The following is a 19,898-nucleotide window of genomic DNA, read 5'->3' as shown; positions in this document are numbered from 1 at the left end:
GAGGAGAGGACCAACAGATTTGATTATAACATGTAGCTTTTATGAGCACACTCACATCTCATATGAATTTTACAATTAACCAGGCCCATCCAGATTTTCCCATGCTGACCCATTACCACATTCTGCCCCTGTCACTGCAGTACAGGTCAAAATGGTACAGATTTGTACTTTATTTCAAATTGAACCTTTAAAGGGGCATTTCTGGACTTTTAAAGACCAGTATTGTACTTTTAAGGGAACATTTTAAAAAAAATTTACCTATAGGTACAAAAATATTCTTCTCTCGTACCTCTATTGGGACAAATAGCCACAATTGCTGACTTGCACATGTTAGACACTGTGGTAATGGATTGTCCTAAAAATCCAGTTCCTCTCCTGATGATAGAAACCCCTCTATGAAGAATCCCATTATGTTCTTCTCTCCCTTCCAAAGGAGGCCTGTCTCTGTTCACAATTTCATCATGGTGTTCTGAGACTCTTTGACTAGGTCTTAGGTCTGAGATCCTGGATTCAGCAGGGTCTGCTGCATCTCGATTTGAATTTTCCCATAGCTGATGTCTTTGAATCACAGAAGGCTGCTGCTGTATATGTTCAGGGTGAAGAATTTCACACACTTGGTTTAAACCGCTATTCTGATTATGCTGTCCTCTGCAGCTGCTGAAGCGGGGTTCAGGTATATGCTGATCTGGCAATGGTACCTCATGTTTCGCGTGTAAAATTTGGTTACCACAGCGAACTTCAGGTGCCTCGCATACAGTTTGGTCAGCAGTGGGTGAACGTTGGTCATCAAATCCCAACGTTTTTCTCATAATTTTGTGAGCATAAGTGCCCACAGTGCAAATCGCGCCCCAAACAGAGTTTGACATGTTTACAGATGACGAGTTCTCTATTGCTTTCCTTAATTCTTGCAGTATTGTACGATTGAAAGACGTGATTTGTTTATATTTGCTAACTACAAGCGCAAGATTAATGAAAACTGTTTTCTACGTGCGGCCGTCCTAAAGGTAAACTGTGTTAAAGCACCTCTATTTATAGACTCATGTGGCAGAGATGGTGACGTCAACCGTCACGGGAGACTGTGACGTGCGGTCGACCGTCACGTCACAGTCTCCCCTTTGAGAAGATCAAAGGATCAAAGAATAGCTCCGTGTCATTCCGCGCATGCTCAGATCATGCGCATTGAAATGAACGGGATATTTATTTATTCATTTTAAATACCTTGCTATATAACAAAGGCGACTGCGCACTCAAAGGACGAGGAGAGTTCAAAATAGGGCTGTTCGATATAACGACACATATGGATGACGATATGAAAAAGTCTATCGCTTCATATTACGGCAATATTTTTTCATGGTTTTTATGGCTGTATCCCAATTCAGGGTCTGCAGCCTTAAAGTACGCAGCCTCAATGGTCCTCAAGGGCCGTGTACTCAAAGACCGCTAAGGCCGGAAGTGCGAGGCTTGTGAAATGGGACGGTCTAGCCTCCGTCGCGCTGCCCAGGTTGCCTAGCAACCATGATAGCTGGAAACGTGTGGTTGACAGAAATTAAGGAGAACATATTTTGTTCGTTTGTTTGTTTCTACATGAGCTTTGTGTGATTTAATAAGCATCTGAGGCTGAGACCACAGGACTGTAAAACATGATTGTTGCATGCTTGCATAGTGGTGTGGCAGCCATGGGTTGAGCCAGCCCTGCAAACCCTGTGGATGGACGATGCAGTGGACAGTGGGAGGAAGCATCCTAAAGCTCTCTTTGCAGACCAGCCTGTGTGATTCTCCACTCGCCGACCAGAAAAGACAAACGGCGGGTCTCAGTTGCAGCACTACATCGTGCAGGTAGCTGTTCAGGAGACACTTGTGCAGCAAGTTTGGCTCAGACACAGGTTCCTGAAAGCTCCCCGTCTGCACCTGTGCCTTCAACTGTTTCGGCTTGTCCTGCTTGTGCCGCCTCCTCTCCTTCTTCTTGGTAGACATCAAGTGTTGCCACACAGATATTATGTGGAGGATGCAGCAGGCCCCCACAACTTTGGGAGGAAACAGAGGCCGACCCTCAAGGGCTCACAAGAAGATGGAGTGCCAGCGTGTTTTGAGGATGCACAAAGTAGGATCTTTAATATTTCTGGCCTTTGCTGAGCTCTGGCTCTGCTAGTTTCACTGTTTCTCTGTTGGGGAATCCTCTCACACTCAAACTGTGAAATATGCTCCACTCCAGTCCACTGAATGGCTGTGGAAAATATGAAAGAGGACATAACTTTACACATTAACTTCTAACAATTTAAGCCCAAAGAGTCAGGAGCCTTTCGTTCAATAAGGTCAACCTGACAGAGAGAAATAGCAGAGCCTTAAAATTTTCCATGATAGAGGACGTTTGTTCTATAAATTATTACATTATTTCTCCAAGAAGGAGCTGAGGCCGCTTTTACCTTAATGCTACATAAAGTATAGTTGTGTATCGTTTAGGGAGTGGGTATGTTTTGGACAGCTAAACCTGAGGTTTCTTTGTGAGCCACTTCCCCGTCTTTGTGGTTTGTTGAAAACGAAATGTACAGTGGCTGCAGCTCCTCTCTGGAACCACGCTGTTAGACAATAACTAATTACATTATTTCTCCAAGAAGGCGCTGAGGCTGCTTTTAGCATGGCGGGCCTTCTCTATGCTCTCAAAGGTTGGAGTCCCTTGAGGTAACTGTAGACGGTCATTTTCAGTCTCCATGATATTCTCAGCTTCCCCTAAAGACATCATGAAAAACACATTTAATGGGTATAATTAGTGACTGCAATCTTTTTTAAAAATGTCATTAATGAATAACTAAACACAATATTTGTTAAACATTTAGATGCATTATTTGGTAAACAGTAAGGTCCATTTGGACAGAGACTTTTTCTTTTTTAGCATTTTGGTTCTGTTCATTACCACAATTAATTTTAAATATAACAACTTTAAATATAATTAACTCAGATCCAGTTGAACTGCCGACTGTCAGCCTTAATTCAGTGGGTTGAACAAAAAGATTGCACAAAAATGTGAGAACTAAAATGCAATCCCATCATTTCAGGACATCAAAAGTAACTGGACAAATAAAATAAAATGTATTCATTTGAATCGTGCTAATGCAAGCGCCACACCTCAAATCAACTCCAGGGCTTCTATCTGCTTAATTGATAATGACATAACAAAGGAAGTGCCCACACCTGCCCATGAAATAGCCTTTCAGTCAAATGTCCAATTACTTTTTGTCCCTTTAAAAGGCGGGGGGCACACGTTAAGGGGCCGGAACTCCAAAACCTTCATCCGATTTGAATGTGGATTTTCTCATATGAAAGCTGGGCGTCTACACATTATATAGATGCCCATCATAGCGGAAAGTGGAAATTGTTTTGGTAAACAGACACTATTCACGTATTTAAATATATATATGGACCTAACTGTATATTAGAGCCTGTGTTTTCTGGATATAGTGAGTCTGTGTTCTGCTGTTCAAAGTAAAATAATCCTCTAAAACCAAAGCAAAGAATCACTATATAATGCTTGATAAGGATTTATTTACCCGTCTGTGCACCCTCTTTTTAAATGTTAAACAGGTTTCCTTAAGATGATGATGCCTGTAAGTGGTAAAGCTACAGCTTTACCTCTCATATGATTAATAAGCGTTCCATAGGCGCTGTCCATCTGGTAGGCAAATATGAAACTGAGAGGTATGATGGGAGCCAGCATGCCTGGGTTCTTTCTTTTAATAGCTCTAAAGAAAAATGATGATAAACAGAAGACAATATTTAACTGCAAAGATAAAAGCACAACACAGAGATGAGTCTGTGTGTGTTTGTGTCAGATCTTTGTGAGGTGTTAGAATCTCACCCTGCAGTTAGTCCCACTGTGGCCACCGCAAAGAAACTGCCAAAGTATTTCAGAAACTCTCTGGACCAGGCGATCTGCATCGCCATCTGCCGCTCTCTCATCTGGTTCTGCATCAGAATCTGGCGCTCCATCTGGGCACATGCACGCGCGCACACAGACACACAAAAATAAATTAAGAAGAAATGATGAAATAAAATTTTCCCTGCTTGGTAAGATTTCATTTTCAGTTATAATCAATTTCAGTCAATTACTGTTGATCAGAGCTGTAATAATCATCTGATTCATCAGTTAATTGTTTTATGAGAGTACAGACAGTTTAAAGAGATCTCCATAAGCACCAAAGGCTTAGTACTTTTTAAAAAAGCCCCTAAAAACTTGTAGGAAGTGTACATTACGTGAACAGAGATGTGATTAGTTGGGAGCACAGACTGAACTTCTATGTATGCTTGAGAAGTTTCTTTGGAATTTTTTTTAAGTCATGAAACTAAACCCTGGAATCCACTGCTGTAAACATGCCAACTACAAACACTACGCTCTAGGGAAGGAGGAAGTGACAAACTTTTCATCTCCACAATCTGGGTGTTTCGTACTCCTGACATCGACTCTTGGCTGTACACTCTTTAGGTTCAATGGAAATTACAGGAATGACTTCTGTAATTGACAGTGTTCTGCTCCTTCAATATTCTGCCCATCTCCCTCTCATTTTTGTGCTGATGCCAAATGAATCATGAGTGTTCCCCATCTTTCACTAGATGGTGAAAGATGTCACAGCAGAGGTCAGAGGTGATGTGCGAGTGGGTGCACTTTCACTCACCTGCAGCCGTGCATTCGTTAGCATGAATTCTTGTTGCTTTTTTAAATTGTCATCCATGGATTTGGACAGCAGGACACCCATGGCTGCGTTGGCGTTTCTGTGAATTAAACACGCAGTCATTCAAACGTGCTGCTCTGCTCTCATCACAACAGCAAACAAAATTCCAGAGTCGGGCTTAGAAAAGCCACCTGCTTCAAACTGGATTTGTTTCAGCATGTAGTGACCTCTTCAGTCCTTCAGTGTCTCTTCACTTCAGCTTTAGCTTTAAGCCTCAACTCATTTTAAGCTTTCCCGTTAAGTTAGCGAATAACAACACGACTACTGTCTACACAGAGGAAGTATTTGCAGCCCACCAAAAGGTTTTACCAGAGAAAAAGAGGGGAAAGTGTTGTTGTTTTTTTACTTTTACACCAATTCAGGATTTTTCTTTTCTTTTCTTTATTCAAATCAAGCAACAAAGTATATATCTCATTTACATTGACAGTTTTTTTTCCTTTTTTCCCCTTTTCCCTTTCCCTCCCCTCTTTTTCCCCTTCCCTTCCTTCCTCTCCCCATCCTTTTTTACATAAAATATAATTACCATTATATAAACAATCATATCTATGTCTATATCAATTGTAGATGTGAGAAGCAACTGAATCGCTGCATCCTGTAATGCATACTCTATTGGAGCGCAGCTCAGTGACAGTTATTCCTCTTCCTTGATGCTGCACCTTTTCGTGGTACTGTTTAATAAGTAAACACAACATGACTTGATTTGGGGATAATGGCAGGATGTTTGATATATGGGTGTAGAGTTGCTCTTGTCCTCCCACCCTAAGTACTCCCTGCTCATCAACAAATGGACTTAGGCTGTAGAGCTTGTGTGTCTTATCCTTCAGTTGAATGTCCTTCCCTCGAGTCAAGTCCTTGATTTCTTTGTTCTGTTCTGTTCTTAAATAACTACATTTTCCGTAGCCTGTCACACCAGCGTCTGAAAAATGGTGTAGTTCACACTGCCTGTGTTTGCAGGTAAGACACGTCTTTGAACTTTCACCTTTGACAAGTTTTGAAGATCTAGGATTCCCACAGTGACAGTGTTGATCTGAGAGTGGCTCGTCCCATTCTACTTTCTCTTGGCATAACTGTTGCAGGATTTGTTTTCCTCTTAGGATGAAGGGTGCCACAAATCCCAGTGGGTCGTACACTGATGCTATTGTGCACAGAATTCCTCTTCTTGTCATTGGGCGCTCTTTTACAGTTACTCTGAACTAAAACTCATCAGAAGAAATGCACCACTGAACACCAAGTGGTCTTTCCATCAATAGATCTAAGTCCTTAATACTTTCAGCACTCTCTTCTCCCGACAGTGACTTTATCAGATTTTCACAGTTTGATATGAACTTTGTCTAATCTTAGTTTACCCTTGCTACACAATTCTCTTGCCTCTTTCACTAGTTTTATTGCTTCAGCTTCTGATATAACACGTACAAGTCCATCATCTACATAAAAGTTCCTTTGAATGAACCTCACTGTGTTTGGAGTGAACTTTTCCTCACATTGCGTGGCTAGATGATTTAAACCAAAGTTGAAAATCTTAGGCCTTAATGTAGAGTCCAGTAGGTGGCAGTGTTGACCAAAGAATGCTTAATTTCACTGTGGTCTCAGTTTTTAACCCTCCTGTTGTGTTGTTTCTGTGGTACAGCAAGGATATCCCTGAGTCAGTTTGTTTAGCCATCCAGAAGTGTCAGAACCCAAAAACTTCCAGTAAACTTTGCTGATATCTTATTATCAACTCCATTACTGCCCACAGGAACAGGACAGTTCACAACACCTGCGTTCTTGCACTTTACACGTCAGGTCAATAGAATACGGTGTGTGTGTGTGTGTGTGTGTGTGTGTGTGTGTGTGTGTGTGTGTGTGTGTGTGTGTGTGTGTGTGTTGGGGAAATATCTCTCACAGTTGCAAAGACAGATGTAGTTTTAGACCCTTTCAGCCTCCACTTTGGCTGCCAGGTCAAACCATTTTCATTTTATATGCTGGTTACACTTTTTAATCCAAGCAGAAATTTTGTATAAGAAAGGTCCTTTTAACAATTTTCTTTTTACATTTTAAAACTTGAAATCAGGTCAATTCATCACAATGGGAAGGTTAAAGCTTTTCACACATTAACATCTGTCACTTTCATTTAAAAAAAAACTGGAGCTAGCAATGTTACTACTGTTGACCTTGTAACATTTATCATTTCAAACATAGCACAAGTCTAAAAGCATACCTGATCGGCAATCATAAGATTAACTAAATGATACGTCACCTACTGTGTGGACTGCAGGTGCGTTGTTCTGTGACGTCACTGAAAATGTTTCCGGCTTTAAAGTCTGAGGCTTTCTCTGTGTGGTGTCTGCACTCCCACGGGTCAGACATGACAGTTAGGAAAAAACAGGAGAGCATAAGGATGAATGGGGCAAGAAGCTTAATTATTGCTACCAAGAAGCAGAAGACAAAACTGAAGTAAAAGGATTCTGTGAAGGTAAAGGAATCAAATCAAATCCATTCATTTCATTGAGAATTCAAATTTATTTATGTGGCTTTGAATGCAAACAACAGCTGCCTGTCTCTAATACTGTAAGGTAGTCCCTACAGTATTAGAGACAGGCCAGCAATCTGATGATCCCCTATGAGCAAGCACTTGGCAACTGTGGGGAGGAAAAACTCCCCGTTGGGAAGAAACCTCCAGCAGAACCAGGCTCAGGAAGGAGCAGCCTTCTGCCATGACTGGCTGGGTTCTCAACTGTTGTTTGCATGACTGAGATGGTAAGAGCCTAATTAACCCCATTATGCCCCAATTATTAGTTATTTCCCTATTAAAATCGTCATAGTCCAGTTAGAGCCAAATAAAGTTGGCACTGACATTAGGTTGTCTTCACCTTTTCCATTTCCATAGAGGAAAATTAAAGGTATTGTGCTAAAAATGAAAGTAAATAAATTAATATAGCTTGAATTTTGTTGACCAAGAACAATAAAATGCAAAGGCAAACGCAAATACAGTCATGCAAACAACAGTTGAAAACCCAGCCAGTCACGGCAGAAGGCTGCTCCTTCCTGAGCCTGGTTCTGCTGGAGGTTTCTTCCCAACGGGGAGTTTTTCCTCCCCACAGTTGCCAAGTGCTTGCTCATGGGGGATCATCAGATTGCTGGCCTGTCTCTAATGCTGTAGGGTGGTCCCTACAGTATTAGAGACAACTGTAGGGTGGTCCCTACAGTATTGGAGACAACTGTAGGGTGGTCCCTACAGTATTAGAGACAACTGTAGGGTGGTCCCTACAGTATTAGAGACAAGGCCAGCAATCTGATGATCCCCTATGAGCAAGCACTTGGCAACTGTGGGGAGGAAAAACTCCCCGTTGGGAAGAAACCTCCAGCAGAACCAGGCTCAGGAAGGAGCAGCCTTCTGCCGTGACTCAACTGTTGGGTTCTCAACTGTTGTTTGCATGACTGAGATGGTAAGAGCCTAATTAACCCCATTATACCCCAATTATTAGTTATTTCCCTATTAAAATCGTCATAGTCCAGTTAGAGCCAAATAAAGTTGGCACTGACATTAGGTTTGTCTTCACCTTTTCCATTTCCATAGAGGAAAATTAAAGGTATTGTGCTAAAAATGAAAGTAAATAAATTAATATAGCTCGAATTTTGTTGACCAAGAACAATAAAATGCAAAGGCAAACGCAAGTACATCCTACAGCATGTGACATCAGGTGTGCCACATAATGTCTGACCTCTTCGACCATTTTCCAGAACATGTGATGAATAGCCACAATTGCTAACTTGCACATGTTAGACACTGTGGTAATGGATTGTCCTAAAAATCCAGTTCCTCTCCTGATGATGGAAACCCCTCTATGAAGAATCCCATTGTGTTCTTCTCTCCCTTCCAAGGGACTACGTCTTAGGTCTGGGATCGTGGATTCAGCAGGGTCTGATGCATCTCGATTTGAATTTTCCCATAGCTGATGTCTTTGAATCACAGAGGGCTGCTGCTGTATATGTTCAGGATGAAGAATTTCACACACTTGGTTTAAACCGCTATTCTGATTATGCTGTCCTCTGCAGCTGCTGAGGCGGGGTTCAGGTATATGATGATCTGGCAATGGTACCTCATGTTCGGCGTGTAAAATTTGGTTACCACAGCGAACTTCAGGTGCCTCGCATACAGTTTGGTCAGCAGTGGGTGAACGTTGGTCATCAAATCCCAACGTTTTTCTCATAATTTTGTGAGCATAAGTGCCCACAGTGCAAATCGCGCCCCAAACGGAGTTTGACATGTTTACAGATATATTTGCTAACTACACGCGCAAGATTAATGAAAACTGTTTTCTACGTGCGACCGTCCTAAAGGTAAACTGTGTTGAAGCACCTCTATTTATAGACTCATGTGGCAGAGATGGTGACGTCAACCGTCACGGGAGACTGTGACGTGCGGTCGACCGTCACGTCACAGTCTCCCCTTTGAGAAGATCAAAGAATAGCTCCGTGTCATTCTGCGCATGCTCAGATCATGCGCATTGAAATGAACGGGATATTTATTTATTCATTTTAAATACCTTGCTATATAACAAAGGCGACTGCGCACTCAAAGGACGAGGAGAGTTCAAAATAGGGCTGTTCGATATAACGACACATATGGATGACGATATGAAAAAGTCTATCGCTTCATATTACGGCAATATTTTTTCATGGTTTTATGGCTGTATCCCAATTCAGGGTCTGCAGCCTTAAAGTACGCAGCCTCAATGGTCCTCAAGGGCCGTGTACTCAAAGACCGCTAAGGCCGGAAGTGCGAGGCTTGTGAAATGGGACGGTCTAGCCTCCGTCGCGCTGCCCAGGTTGCCTAGCAACCATGATAGCTGGAAACGTGTGGTTGACAGAAATTAAGGAGAACATATTTTGTTCGTTTGTTTGTTTCTACATGAGCTTTGTGTAATTTAATAAGTATCTGAGGCTGAGACCACAGGACTGTAAAACATGATTGTTGCATGCTTGCATATTTCTGAAAACATCTTAGTGGTGTGGCAGCCATGGGTTGAGCCAGCCCTGCAAACCCTGTGGATGGACGATGCAGTGGACAGTGGGAGGAAGCATCCTAAAGCTCTCTTTGCAGACCAGCCTGTGTGATTCTCCACTCGCCGACCAGAAAAGACAAACGGCGGGTCTCAGTTGCAGCACTACATCGTGCAGGTAGCTGTTCAGGAGACACTTGTGCAGCAAGCCTGGCTCAGACACAGGTTCCTGAAAGCTCCCCGTCTGCACCTGTGCCTTCAACTGTTTCGGCTTGTACTGCTTGTGCCGCCTCCTCTCCTTCTTCTTGGTAGACATCAAGTGTTGCCACACAGATATTATGTGGAGGATGCAGCAGGCCCCCACAACTTTGGGAGGAAACAGAGGCCGAGCCTCAAGGGCTCACAAGAAGATGGAGTGCCAGCGTGTTTTGAGGATGCACAAAGTAGGATCTTTAATATTTCTGGCCTTTGCTGAGCTCTGGCTCTGCTAGTTTCACTGTTTCTCTGTTGGGGAATCCTCTCACACTCAAACTGTGAAATATGCTCCACTCCAGTCCACTGAATGGCTGTGGAAAATATGAAAGAGGACATAACTTTACACATTAACTTCCAACAATTTAAGCCCAAAGAGTCATCCTGAGAAATGTCATTTAATATGCAGCATTTCATTATCACGTTAAAAAACAAACAAACCCCACATACTGCTTAAGTTGCTGCTCTTTGAGATTAAAAGATCTCATTACATTAACAGAAACACTGACATCCCTGCTCTACAGCTTTGCATTCAGGGGGTGTCCTTGTCACAAAGATCAATTCAGACACTGAAATCTTTTCAATTTTCTTTTTTTTATTAATTTAAAATTTTTTCCAGATGTCAAACACAAAGTATAGATATCAGCACCTTGGAATCTACTGTGATGGCTTAAAAAAGTTGGAGGTCCAACAGCTTTGTATTGAAGCTCCCTCACACCTACAATTAAAATTTTAGTGTTGAAAATAATACATTTTATCTGTCAATACAAATGTCTGAGAATCTTTACCAATAATGCACCATTACATTTTGATCACTTCAGCTGTTGGTTATCGGCAACTGCAAAAGTTACCAGCCTGGCAGAGGGCATTTCATCAAAACAAAGCTTCTTAGAAAGTAACACGTCTATGACCTGGATAGAAAAGAACCACAGACTGAATACAAAGGATGGATTGTAGCCACTGAAATGAGAAAGAAAGGGCAAGCCTTTGCTGTTCCAGGACAGCAGGAGCTGAATGTAAAGGAGAAAAAGTGGAGGGTTTGGATGCTACGTCCATCTTTTGCATACAGTCGATCATCTAAACAGAGAGGCAAGTGACCTGCAACAGTCATCAGTGTTTCAGGAGCTTTTTAAAGGCGACGCTTTTAGCACGGCGGGCCTTCTCTATCCTCTCAAAGGTTGGAGTCCCTTGAGGTAACTGTAGACGGTCATTTTCAGTCTCCATGATATTCTCAGCTTCCCCTAAAGACATCATGAAAAACACATTTAATGGGTATAATTAGTGACTGCAATCTTTTTTAAAAATGTCATTAATGAATAACTAAACACAATATTTGTTAAACATTTAGATGCATTATTTGGTAAACAGTAAGGTCCATTTGGACAGAGACTTTTTCTTTTTTAGCATTTTGGTTCTGTTCATTACCACAATTAATTTTAAATATAACAACTTTAAATATAATTAACTCAGATCCAGTTGAACTGCCGACTGTCAGCCTTAATTCAGTGGGTTGAACAAAAAGATTGCACAAAAATGTGAGAACTAAAATGCAATCCCATCATTTCAGGACATCAAAAGTAACTGGACAAATAAAATAAAATGTATTCATTTGAATCGTGCTAATGCAAGCGCCACACCTCAAATCAACTCCAGGGCTTCTATCTGCTTAATTGATAATGACATAACAAAGGAAGTGCCCACACCTGCCCATGAAATAGCCTTTCAGTCAAATGTCCAATTACTTTTTGTCCCTTTAAAAAGCGGGGGGCACACGTTAAGGGGCCGGAACTCCAAAACCTTCATCCGATTTGAATGTGGATTTTCTCATATGAAAGCTGGGCGTCTACACATTATATAGATGCCCATCATAGCGGAAAGTGGAAATTGTTTTGGTAAACAGACACTATTCATGTATTCAAATATATATATGGACCTAACTGTATATTAGAGCCTGTGTTTTCTGGATATAGTGAGTCTGTGTTCTGCTGTTCAAAGTAAAATAATCCTCTAAAACCAAAGCAAAGAATCACTATATAATGCTTGATAAGGATTTATTTACCCGTCTGTGCACCCTCTTTTTAAATGTTAAACAGGTTTCCTTAAGATGATGATGCCTGTAAGTGTGTAGCTTTACCTCTCATACGATTAATAAGCGTTCCATAGGCGCTGTCCATCTGGTAGGCAAATATGAAACTGAGAGGTATGATGGGAGCCAGCATGCCTGGGTTCTTTCTTTTAATAGCTCTAAAGAAAAATGATGATAAACAGAAGACAATATTTAACTGCAAAGATAAAAGCACAACACAGAGATGAGTCTGTGTGTGTTTGTGTCAGATCTTTGTGAGGTGTTAGAATCTCACCCTGCAGTTAGTCCCACTGTGGCCACCGCAAAGAAACTGCCAAAGTATTTCAGAAACTCTCTGGACCAGGCGATCTGCATCGCCATCTGCCGCTCTCTCATCTGGTTCTGCATCAGAATCTGGCGCTCCATCTGGGCACATGCACGCGCGCACACAGACACACAAAAATAAATTAAGAAGAAATGATGAAATAAAATTTTCCCTGCTTGGTAAGATTTCATTTTCAGTTATAATCAATTTCAGTCAATTACTGTTGATCAGAGCTGTAATAATCATCTGATTCATCAGTTAATTGTTTTATGAGAGTACAGACAGTTTAAAAGAGATCTCCATAAGCACCAAAGGCTTAGTACTTTTTAAAAAAAAGCCCCTAAAAACTTGTAGGAAGTGTACATTACGTGAACAGAGATGTGATTAGTTGGGAGCACAGACTGAACTTCTATGTATGCTTGAGAAGTTTCTTTGGAATTTTTTTTAAGTCATGAAACTAAACCCTGGAATCCACTGCTGTAAACATGCCAACTACAAACACTACGCTCTAGGGAAGGAGGAAGTGACAAACTTTTCATCTCCACAATCTGGGTGTTTCGTACTCCTGACATCGACTCTTGGCTGTACACTCTTTAGGTTCAATGGAAATTACAGGAATGACTTCTGTAATTGACAGTGTTTGTTCTTTTAAAGCCAGCATCCGCTGAAACAAACTAGTGAGTAGTCTGAGCACACTTAAGGGTGTCCCCCTTTAACGGCCCATGTTGTGAATGAGTGAAGAATGCATTTATGAAAAGAAAGCATTTCCCGCTCCTCCACACCATGTGTATGAGCTGCAGGAACGGGAAATGGGGTGACACGTTCGCTGAAAGGTCAGCTTTCATGACGGCTTCATCTGGGTCACAAAAAAGGAAGTAAATGGAAGATAGAGGATGTTAAATTTGAATAAACTATCCTGAAACTCACTCCAGCATCTAAGTACATAGATGCTGCAGGGTCTCCATCTTATAAAAATGAAGCAGTTCAATATGCCCATATACACAAATACGTAACATAAGTAAAGATCACTGCACATCTTTGCTCAGCCACCAGTTTCACATTATTAGTTAGTTTGTCTCCAAAGCACTCAACCTGAAATGGCCCTCTGATGTACTCATTCCTAATCATGTCCTTCATGGTCACTCCAAACAAAAAAATCTTAACATCTTCAACTCTGTCACCTCCAGTTTTCCAAACCACACATCATAGCATCTTGAAAACCTTTCCTTTCAGTCTGTAACTATCCATCACAAATTACCGCTGACACTCGTCTCCACCCACTGTTACTTTGGATGGTTGGATGCTATTTAAACTCATCCACTTTCACTGCCTCTGCTCCTTCAATATTCTGCCCATCTCCCTCTCATTTTTGTGCTGATGCCAAATGACTCGTGAGTGTTTGTTCACTATGACATCTATAAAGAGAAACTTCACATTTATAATTTACAACTGAGGAGTGCAAGGAGGTCCTACTTCTCTGACATCATCACTAAAAACAGCCATAATGCTCGAGTCTTATTTTCTACAGTTGACAGGCTAACGAACCCTCCTGTGTCAGTGGCAGCTGAACTTCATTCGACCATGGCCTGCAATGACTTTGCCAAATTCTTCACAGAAAAAATCCAAAAAATTAGAAAAGCAATTGGTACATCAACAGCAGATCCAGGATATGTACTGTGTCCACCAAAAAACTGTTTAAACACCATGAAACAGTTTCACCCGATTAACAGCAAAGACCTGGAGGACATCTTAGGTAAACTGAACTCCTCCTCCTGCTGTTTAGATGTCCTGCCAACAAGTTTTTTCAAAAAAGTCTCAAAGACTTTAGAGTCAGACCTGTTACAGATCGTCAACTTTTCTTTATTATCAGGTGTGTTTCCAGAACCACTAAAAACTGCTGTAATTAAACCTATACTGAAAAAGGACAATCTTGACAAGACACAAATGAACAACTACAGGCCGATCTCAAATCTCCCATTTTTAAGTAAGATCATTGAAAAAGCAGTTTCTCAACAGCTCAATTACTTCTTAAAACAGAATAACTGCTACGATGCCTTCCAGTCAGGTTTTAGACAGAACCACAGCACTGAAACCGCTCTGACCAAAGTGTTTAATGACATATGTCTGAATACAGACAGTGGAAAAATGTCAGTCTTAGTTTTACTGGATCTCAGTGCAGCATTTGATACAGTTGACCACAACATATTACTCAAACGACTGGAGAACTGGACAGGTCTTTCAGGAACTGTATTAAACTGGTTCAAGACATACTTAGAAAACAGGAAATACTTTGTATCAATAGGTAACTTCACATCTGAGCAGACAAGTATCACATGTGGAGTTCCCCAAGGTTCCATCTTGGGACCCCTTCTGTTTAACATCTACATGCTCCCACTGGCACAGATTATAAACAACAACAAAATAAACTATCATAGCTATGCAGATGACACACAAATATATATCACAATGTCACCAGGAGACCAAGGCCCTGTACAGGCTCTTGGTAAATGCATTGAGGAAATTAATGACTGGTTGTGCCACAATTTTCTCCAGCTAAACAAAAGCAAAACTGAGGTAATAGTCTTTGGCGCCAAAGAAAAACGATTACAGGTCACCAGAGAACTTCAATCTATACATCTAAAAACCACAAACCAGGCGAGAAATTTGGGTGTAGTGATGGATGCAGACCTAAACTTAGAAAAACACATTAAGACAATAACAAAGTCAGCTTACTATCACCTCAAGAATATTTAAAGGATAAAAGATCTGATGTCTCAACAGGACCTGGAAAAACTAGTCCATGCATTCATCTTTAGTAGGCTTGATTACTGTAACAGCATCTTTACAGGTCTACCTAAAAAAAATCAGTCAGACAACTACAGCTCATTCAGAACTCTGCTGCTCGAGTCCTCACTAAGACCAAAAAAGTGGACCACATCAGTCCAGCTCTGAGGTCTTTACACTGGCTGCCTGTCCGTCAGAGGATAGACTTTAAAGTTCTGATGCTGGCCTATAAAGCTCTGAATGGTTTAGGACCAAAATACATCAGTGACCTCCTGACCCAGTATCATCTGGATCCGGTCTTTTATCAGTTCCCAGAGTCAGAACCAGACACGGAGAAGCTGCATTCAGCTTTTATGCTCCTTATATCTGGAACAAACTCCCAGAAAGCCTCAGATCAGCTGAAACACTCAGTTTATTTAAATCCAGGTTGAAGACTCACCTATTCTCAGCTGCATTTGAATAAAGCACCAAATCCACACTTTAAGCTTAAATTTCAAAACTTACATTAACTACTGATTTTATCTACTGTTCTGATTTTATGTGTTTTGATTTTATATACTGTTTTGTTTGTTTGTTAATTAGTTAGTTAGTTTGTTTGCTTGTTTTAATCAATTTTAAATCATGCTTTTTATTTGTTTTTGTTTCTAATGTCTCTGTAAAGCACTTTAAATAGAGAGTATTTTAAATTCAGGGAATTTAAAATAGAAAGTAGCTCGTCCGCAGAGGGACTGGTAGCTCCCCTTACGATAAGGGTTCAGAACGCGCGAACAGGTATGAATGTGAATGTGTGAGAGAATGGTCGAGTTCCGTCTCGTAAAGTTCACACCGCTTTTGGAAGTAGAGCTCTGGGTAGCTCCCCAGCTGGGTCTAGACTGGGTCTAGAGAGTATTTTAAATTCAGGGAATTTAATATAGAAAGTAGCTCGTTCGCAGAGGGACTGGTAGCTCCCCTTACGATAAGGGTTCAGATCGCGCGAACAGGTGTGAATGTGAATGTGTGTGTTTATATACTGTTTTGTTTGTTTGTTTGTTAATTAGTTAGTTTGTTTGTTTGCTTGTTTTAATCAATTTTAAATCATGCTTTTTATTTGTTTTTGTTTCTAATGTCTCTGTAAAGCACTTTGAATCACCTTGTTGTTGAATTGTGCTATACAAATAAATTTGCCTTGCCTTGCCTAATGAACACTTATAACAACAATAATAATGATAATGTGTCATCTACATTAAAGACTTCAGGGTCTTTGTATAACATTCTTTACCATTTTCTGTTTGTATGGGATAGCTACGAACCCATAAGTGATAAATTAGCCCTATTAGTGTAGATGTGCAATTCAAAACTAGACAAACATATCTGCTGGTGGGAATATCAAAAGGAAAAGATTTGGTTTTGGCAAGCTCAGACAAGCAGCAGACTGTGACTCTGGGACAGGACTGGAAAAAGCAGAAATGAACCGATCCACTCTGAGGGTGACATTTGTGAAGGGTGCAAGTATGAACACAAAGCAGGACACTAACTTGAAAACAGATGCACACAAATCATCATGATCTACACATTGGAAGAAGGAAAAGAAACAGATGTAACATGTGAGAAAGAAAAGCAGAGCAAATACATGCGGAAAATATGTGCAGCAGGTATTCCTGATGAATACAAAATATTTCATGTTAGGGTTTTTTTTTTTACATGTTTGCAAACTTTGACTTTTGGGCACTCTGTATGCTCTCATGCTTTTAAAAATTATTTGTCCAAAATTGGATATGGAGTAATGTTCCTGAATGCACTAGTAAATCCACAAAGAAAGGACTCAAGGAGAAGACCTGAGGCGCCTAACCAATGCTAAGATTTCAATTCTATTGAAATATTGCCAGGGGATTGAAAATAGGCATTTAAAAAAAGCATTGTACAGTTACAGGAATTTGGAAAGATTTCAGAAAGCTTTGACCCTCTTTGACTCCATCTTTCCAAAGAAAGTTCCTCCTGCTTAAGACAGCAATATGAACATCTGAGCCCAGTGGTGTATTTCCACAGAAGAATTTCTTTCTTTTGTGACTAAAAATGCCCCCCCACCCCTTTTCCCCCCCCCCCCATTTGTCGGTGTTTGGGTTTTTCAATTTCACATAAATAAGATCTACTTTCTTTTCTTTTTTATGGAAGTCACTATAATGCTCTGATGTCAGTAGATATTTGCATCAGTTTTTTTCCTTGAAAGAAAACAAACCCCCCTACTATAAATCCATTTTGATGGCACCAATTCCTCATTCCTAGGAAGTCCATTCTCAAAATATGTGTACCGTACATATGAGCAGCCACAGGAGATTTTTGAAACTGTGTATCAGGCACCGAACTAGACCACATGTTAGAATATGTATCCCCGCCTTCCAGAACTGCTTTACAGACTTGGATCCACATCTTACTAACACACTATAAGAGCTAGAAAAGTGACAAGAGTGAGGTTAAAGCTGAGTGTATGCTCACCCCAGTCCAGAAGCCATAGCATGATCTTCACCAGGGTGACAAACTTTTCTTCTACCTGTGCAAGTTTCCTCTTTAAGTAGAATCACAGTGGTACCTGCTGTGAAATCACTTTGGGCTGGTTTTTGACTTTGGTGTGTAGTAATACTTAAACACTAAAAGAAAGATGGTATGTGTGTCGTCATTAGGATAGGGATTTGTGTCAGTGTGTGGGACATGAAAGGAAGTAACACACAGTGATCCCACTACTCAGACAATGAGCAGTGTAGTTAATTACCTCCTCCAGAGAGTAACTAAGTAGTGGGTCCAAATGGATTTGGTTGTAGTCATAGAGATTAAAAATGTTTGCAGACCTACAGTTGCTGTGGATGTCTCCTGTACTCATGGAGCTGATACAAAAATAATGCAAATAAACAAGTGCACAATTTAAACTTAGTCCGACATCATTTCAGCATCTGCAACTAGTACAATTTCAAAGTATGAAGGTAAAACCTTTTGGTGGGAAGGTTTGGGGCAATTTTATGTGTTAAAAAATAATTTAAAATCTGCTTCTTCTTTTTTTTTGCTTTTTCACTTTCACCATCTTTCACTAGATGGTGAAAGATGTCACAGCAGAGGTCAGAGGTGATGTGCGAGTGGGTGCACTTTCACTCACCTGCAGCCGTGCATTCGTTAGCATGAATTCTTGTTGCTTTTTTAAATTGTCATCCATGGATTTGGACAGCAGGACACCCATGGCTGCGTTGGCGTTTCTGTGAATTAAACACGCAGTCATTCAAACGTGCTGCTCTGCTCTCATCACAACAGCAAACAAAATTCCAGAGTCGGGCTTAGAAAAGCCACCTGCTTCAAACTGGATTTGTTTCAGCATGTAGTGACCTCTTCAGTCCTTCAGTGTCTCTTCACTTCAGCTTTAGCTTTAAGCCTCAACTCATTTTAAGCTTTCCCGTTAAGTTAGCGAATAACAACACGACTACTGTCTACACAGAGGAAGTATTTGCAACCCACCAAAAAGGTTTTACCAGAGAAAAAGAGGGGAAAGTGTTTTTTTGTTTTTTTACTTTTACACCAATTCAGGATTTTTAATAATGTCAACTCTAAGAAGCATATTTGTTTACAAAATGGTCACAAATAACAGGAAAAGGCGTTGATTTTTGTCAGATAAGACGATGAATTCGCCTCCTTCAAAAATACTGTAAATGCTTCAGCTAGAACCACAGTTACTGCCAAATGCAATAAATACGAGCTTTATCTTATGATTGCCTATCAGGTATGCTTTTAGACTTGTGCTATGTTTGAAATGATAAATGTTACAAGGTCAACAGTAGTAACATTGCTAGCTCCAGTTTTTTTTAAATGAAAGTGACAGATGTTAATGTGTGAAAAGCTTTAACCTTCCCATTGTGATGAATTGACCTGATTTCAAGTTTTAAAATGTAAAAAGAAAATTGTTAAAAGGACCTTTCTTATACAAAATTTCTGCTTGGATTAAAAAGTGTAACCAGCATATAAAATGAAAATGGTTTGACCTGGCAGCCAAAGTGGAGGCTGAAAGGGTCTAAAACTACATCTGTCTTTGCAACTGTGAGAGATATTTCCCCAACACACACACACACACACACACACACACACACACACACACACACACACACACACACACTCCGTATTCTATTGACCTGACGTGTAAAGTGCAAGAACGCAGGTGTTGTGAACTGTCCTGTTCCTGTGGGCAGTAATGGAGTTGATAATAAGATATCAGCAAAGTTTACTGGAAGTTTTTGGGTTCTGACACTTCTGGATGGCTAAACAAACTGACTCAGGGATATCCTTGCTGTACCACAGAAACAACACAACAGGAGGGTTAAAAACTGAGACCACAATGAAATTAAGCATTCTTTGGTCAACACTGCCACCTACTGGACTCTACATTAAGGCCTAAGATTTTCAACTTTGGTTTAAATCATCTAGCCACGCAATGTGAGGAAAAGTTCACTCCAAACACAGTGAGGTTCATTCAAAGGAACTTTTATGTAGATGATGGACTTGTACGTGTTATATCAGAAGCTGAAGCAATAAAACTAGTGAAAGAGGCAAGAGAATTGTGTAGCAAGGGTAAACTAAGATTAGACAAAGTTCATATCAAACTGTGAAAATCTGATAAAGTCACTGTCGGGAGAAGAGAGTGCTGAAAGTATTAGGGACTTAGATCTATTGATGGAAAGACCACTTGGTGTTCAGTGGTGCATTTCTTCTGATGAGTTTTAGTTCAGAGTAACTGTAAAAGAGCGCTCAATGAC

At 40.6% G+C, this 19,898-nt stretch overlaps 2 protein-coding genes across 3 annotated transcripts; both read right to left on the bottom strand.

Annotated features, from left to right (window-relative positions):
• Nucleotides 1-2,298: 2,298 nt before the first annotated feature.
• On the bottom strand, nt 2,299-5,199 carry LOC146570743 (plasminogen receptor (KT)-like). The gene is made up of 4 exons (XM_085279376.1): nt 4,668-5,199; nt 3,854-3,984; nt 3,628-3,737; nt 2,299-2,727 (listed from the first exon to the last, which is right to left on the bottom strand). The coding sequence occupies exons 1-4, from the start codon at nt 4,785-4,787 to the stop codon at nt 2,600-2,602; spliced, it is 489 nt and encodes a 162-aa protein (XP_085135502.1). The 5' UTR covers nt 4,788-5,199; the 3' UTR covers nt 2,299-2,599.
• A 5,274-nt stretch (nt 5,200-10,473) lies between these two features.
• On the bottom strand, nt 10,474-18,837 carry LOC146570742 (plasminogen receptor (KT)-like). Of its 2 annotated transcripts, XM_085279375.1 has the most exons (5): nt 18,445-18,837; nt 18,257-18,353; nt 12,319-12,449; nt 12,093-12,202; nt 10,474-11,199 (listed from the first exon to the last, which is right to left on the bottom strand). In XM_085279375.1, the coding sequence occupies exons 2-5, from the start codon at nt 18,335-18,337 to the stop codon at nt 11,069-11,071; spliced, it is 453 nt and encodes a 150-aa protein (XP_085135501.1). In that variant the 5' UTR covers nt 18,338-18,353; nt 18,445-18,837; the 3' UTR covers nt 10,474-11,068. The 2 variants fall into 2 exon arrangements, with proteins under 2 accessions (XP_085135501.1, XP_085135500.1); XM_085279374.1 differs by having other exon boundaries at nt 18,257-18,836.
• Between the last annotated feature and the right edge of the window lie 1,061 nt (nt 18,838-19,898).

Source organism: Mchenga conophoros, linkage group LG7 (genome assembly GCF_057382185.1).
Source record: "Mchenga conophoros isolate Kocher_MC1m ecotype Shallow Benthic linkage group LG7, M_conophoros_male_GT1.1, whole genome shotgun sequence".
NCBI classification, from domain to species: Eukaryota; Metazoa; Chordata; class Actinopteri; order Cichliformes; family Cichlidae; genus Mchenga; species Mchenga conophoros.
The sequence above is the reverse complement of the archived record's forward strand: the minus strand, read 5'-3'. Positions and strand labels throughout refer to the sequence as shown.

Coding starts and splice junctions, on each gene's coding strand:
- LOC146570743 (XM_085279376.1), bottom strand. CDS start 4,787: ATGACTGCGTGTTTAATTCACAGAAACGCCAACGCAGCCATGGGTGTC. Junction 3,985..4,667: donor TAACGAATGCACGGCTGCAG/GTGAGTGAAAGT, acceptor GCATGTGCCCAG/ATGGAGCGCCAGATTCTGAT. Junction 2,728..3,627: donor GCTTATTAATCATATGAGAG/GTAAAGCTGTAG, acceptor TGATGTCTTTAG/GGGAAGCTGAGAATATCATG.
- LOC146570742 (XM_085279374.1), bottom strand. CDS start 18,376: ATGACTGCGTGTTTAATTCACAGAAACGCCAACGCAGCCATGGGTGTC. Junction 12,450..18,256: donor TAACGAATGCACGGCTGCAG/GTGAGTGAAAGT, acceptor GCATGTGCCCAG/ATGGAGCGCCAGATTCTGAT. Junction 11,200..12,092: donor GCTTATTAATCGTATGAGAG/GTAAAGCTACAC, acceptor TGATGTCTTTAG/GGGAAGCTGAGAATATCATG.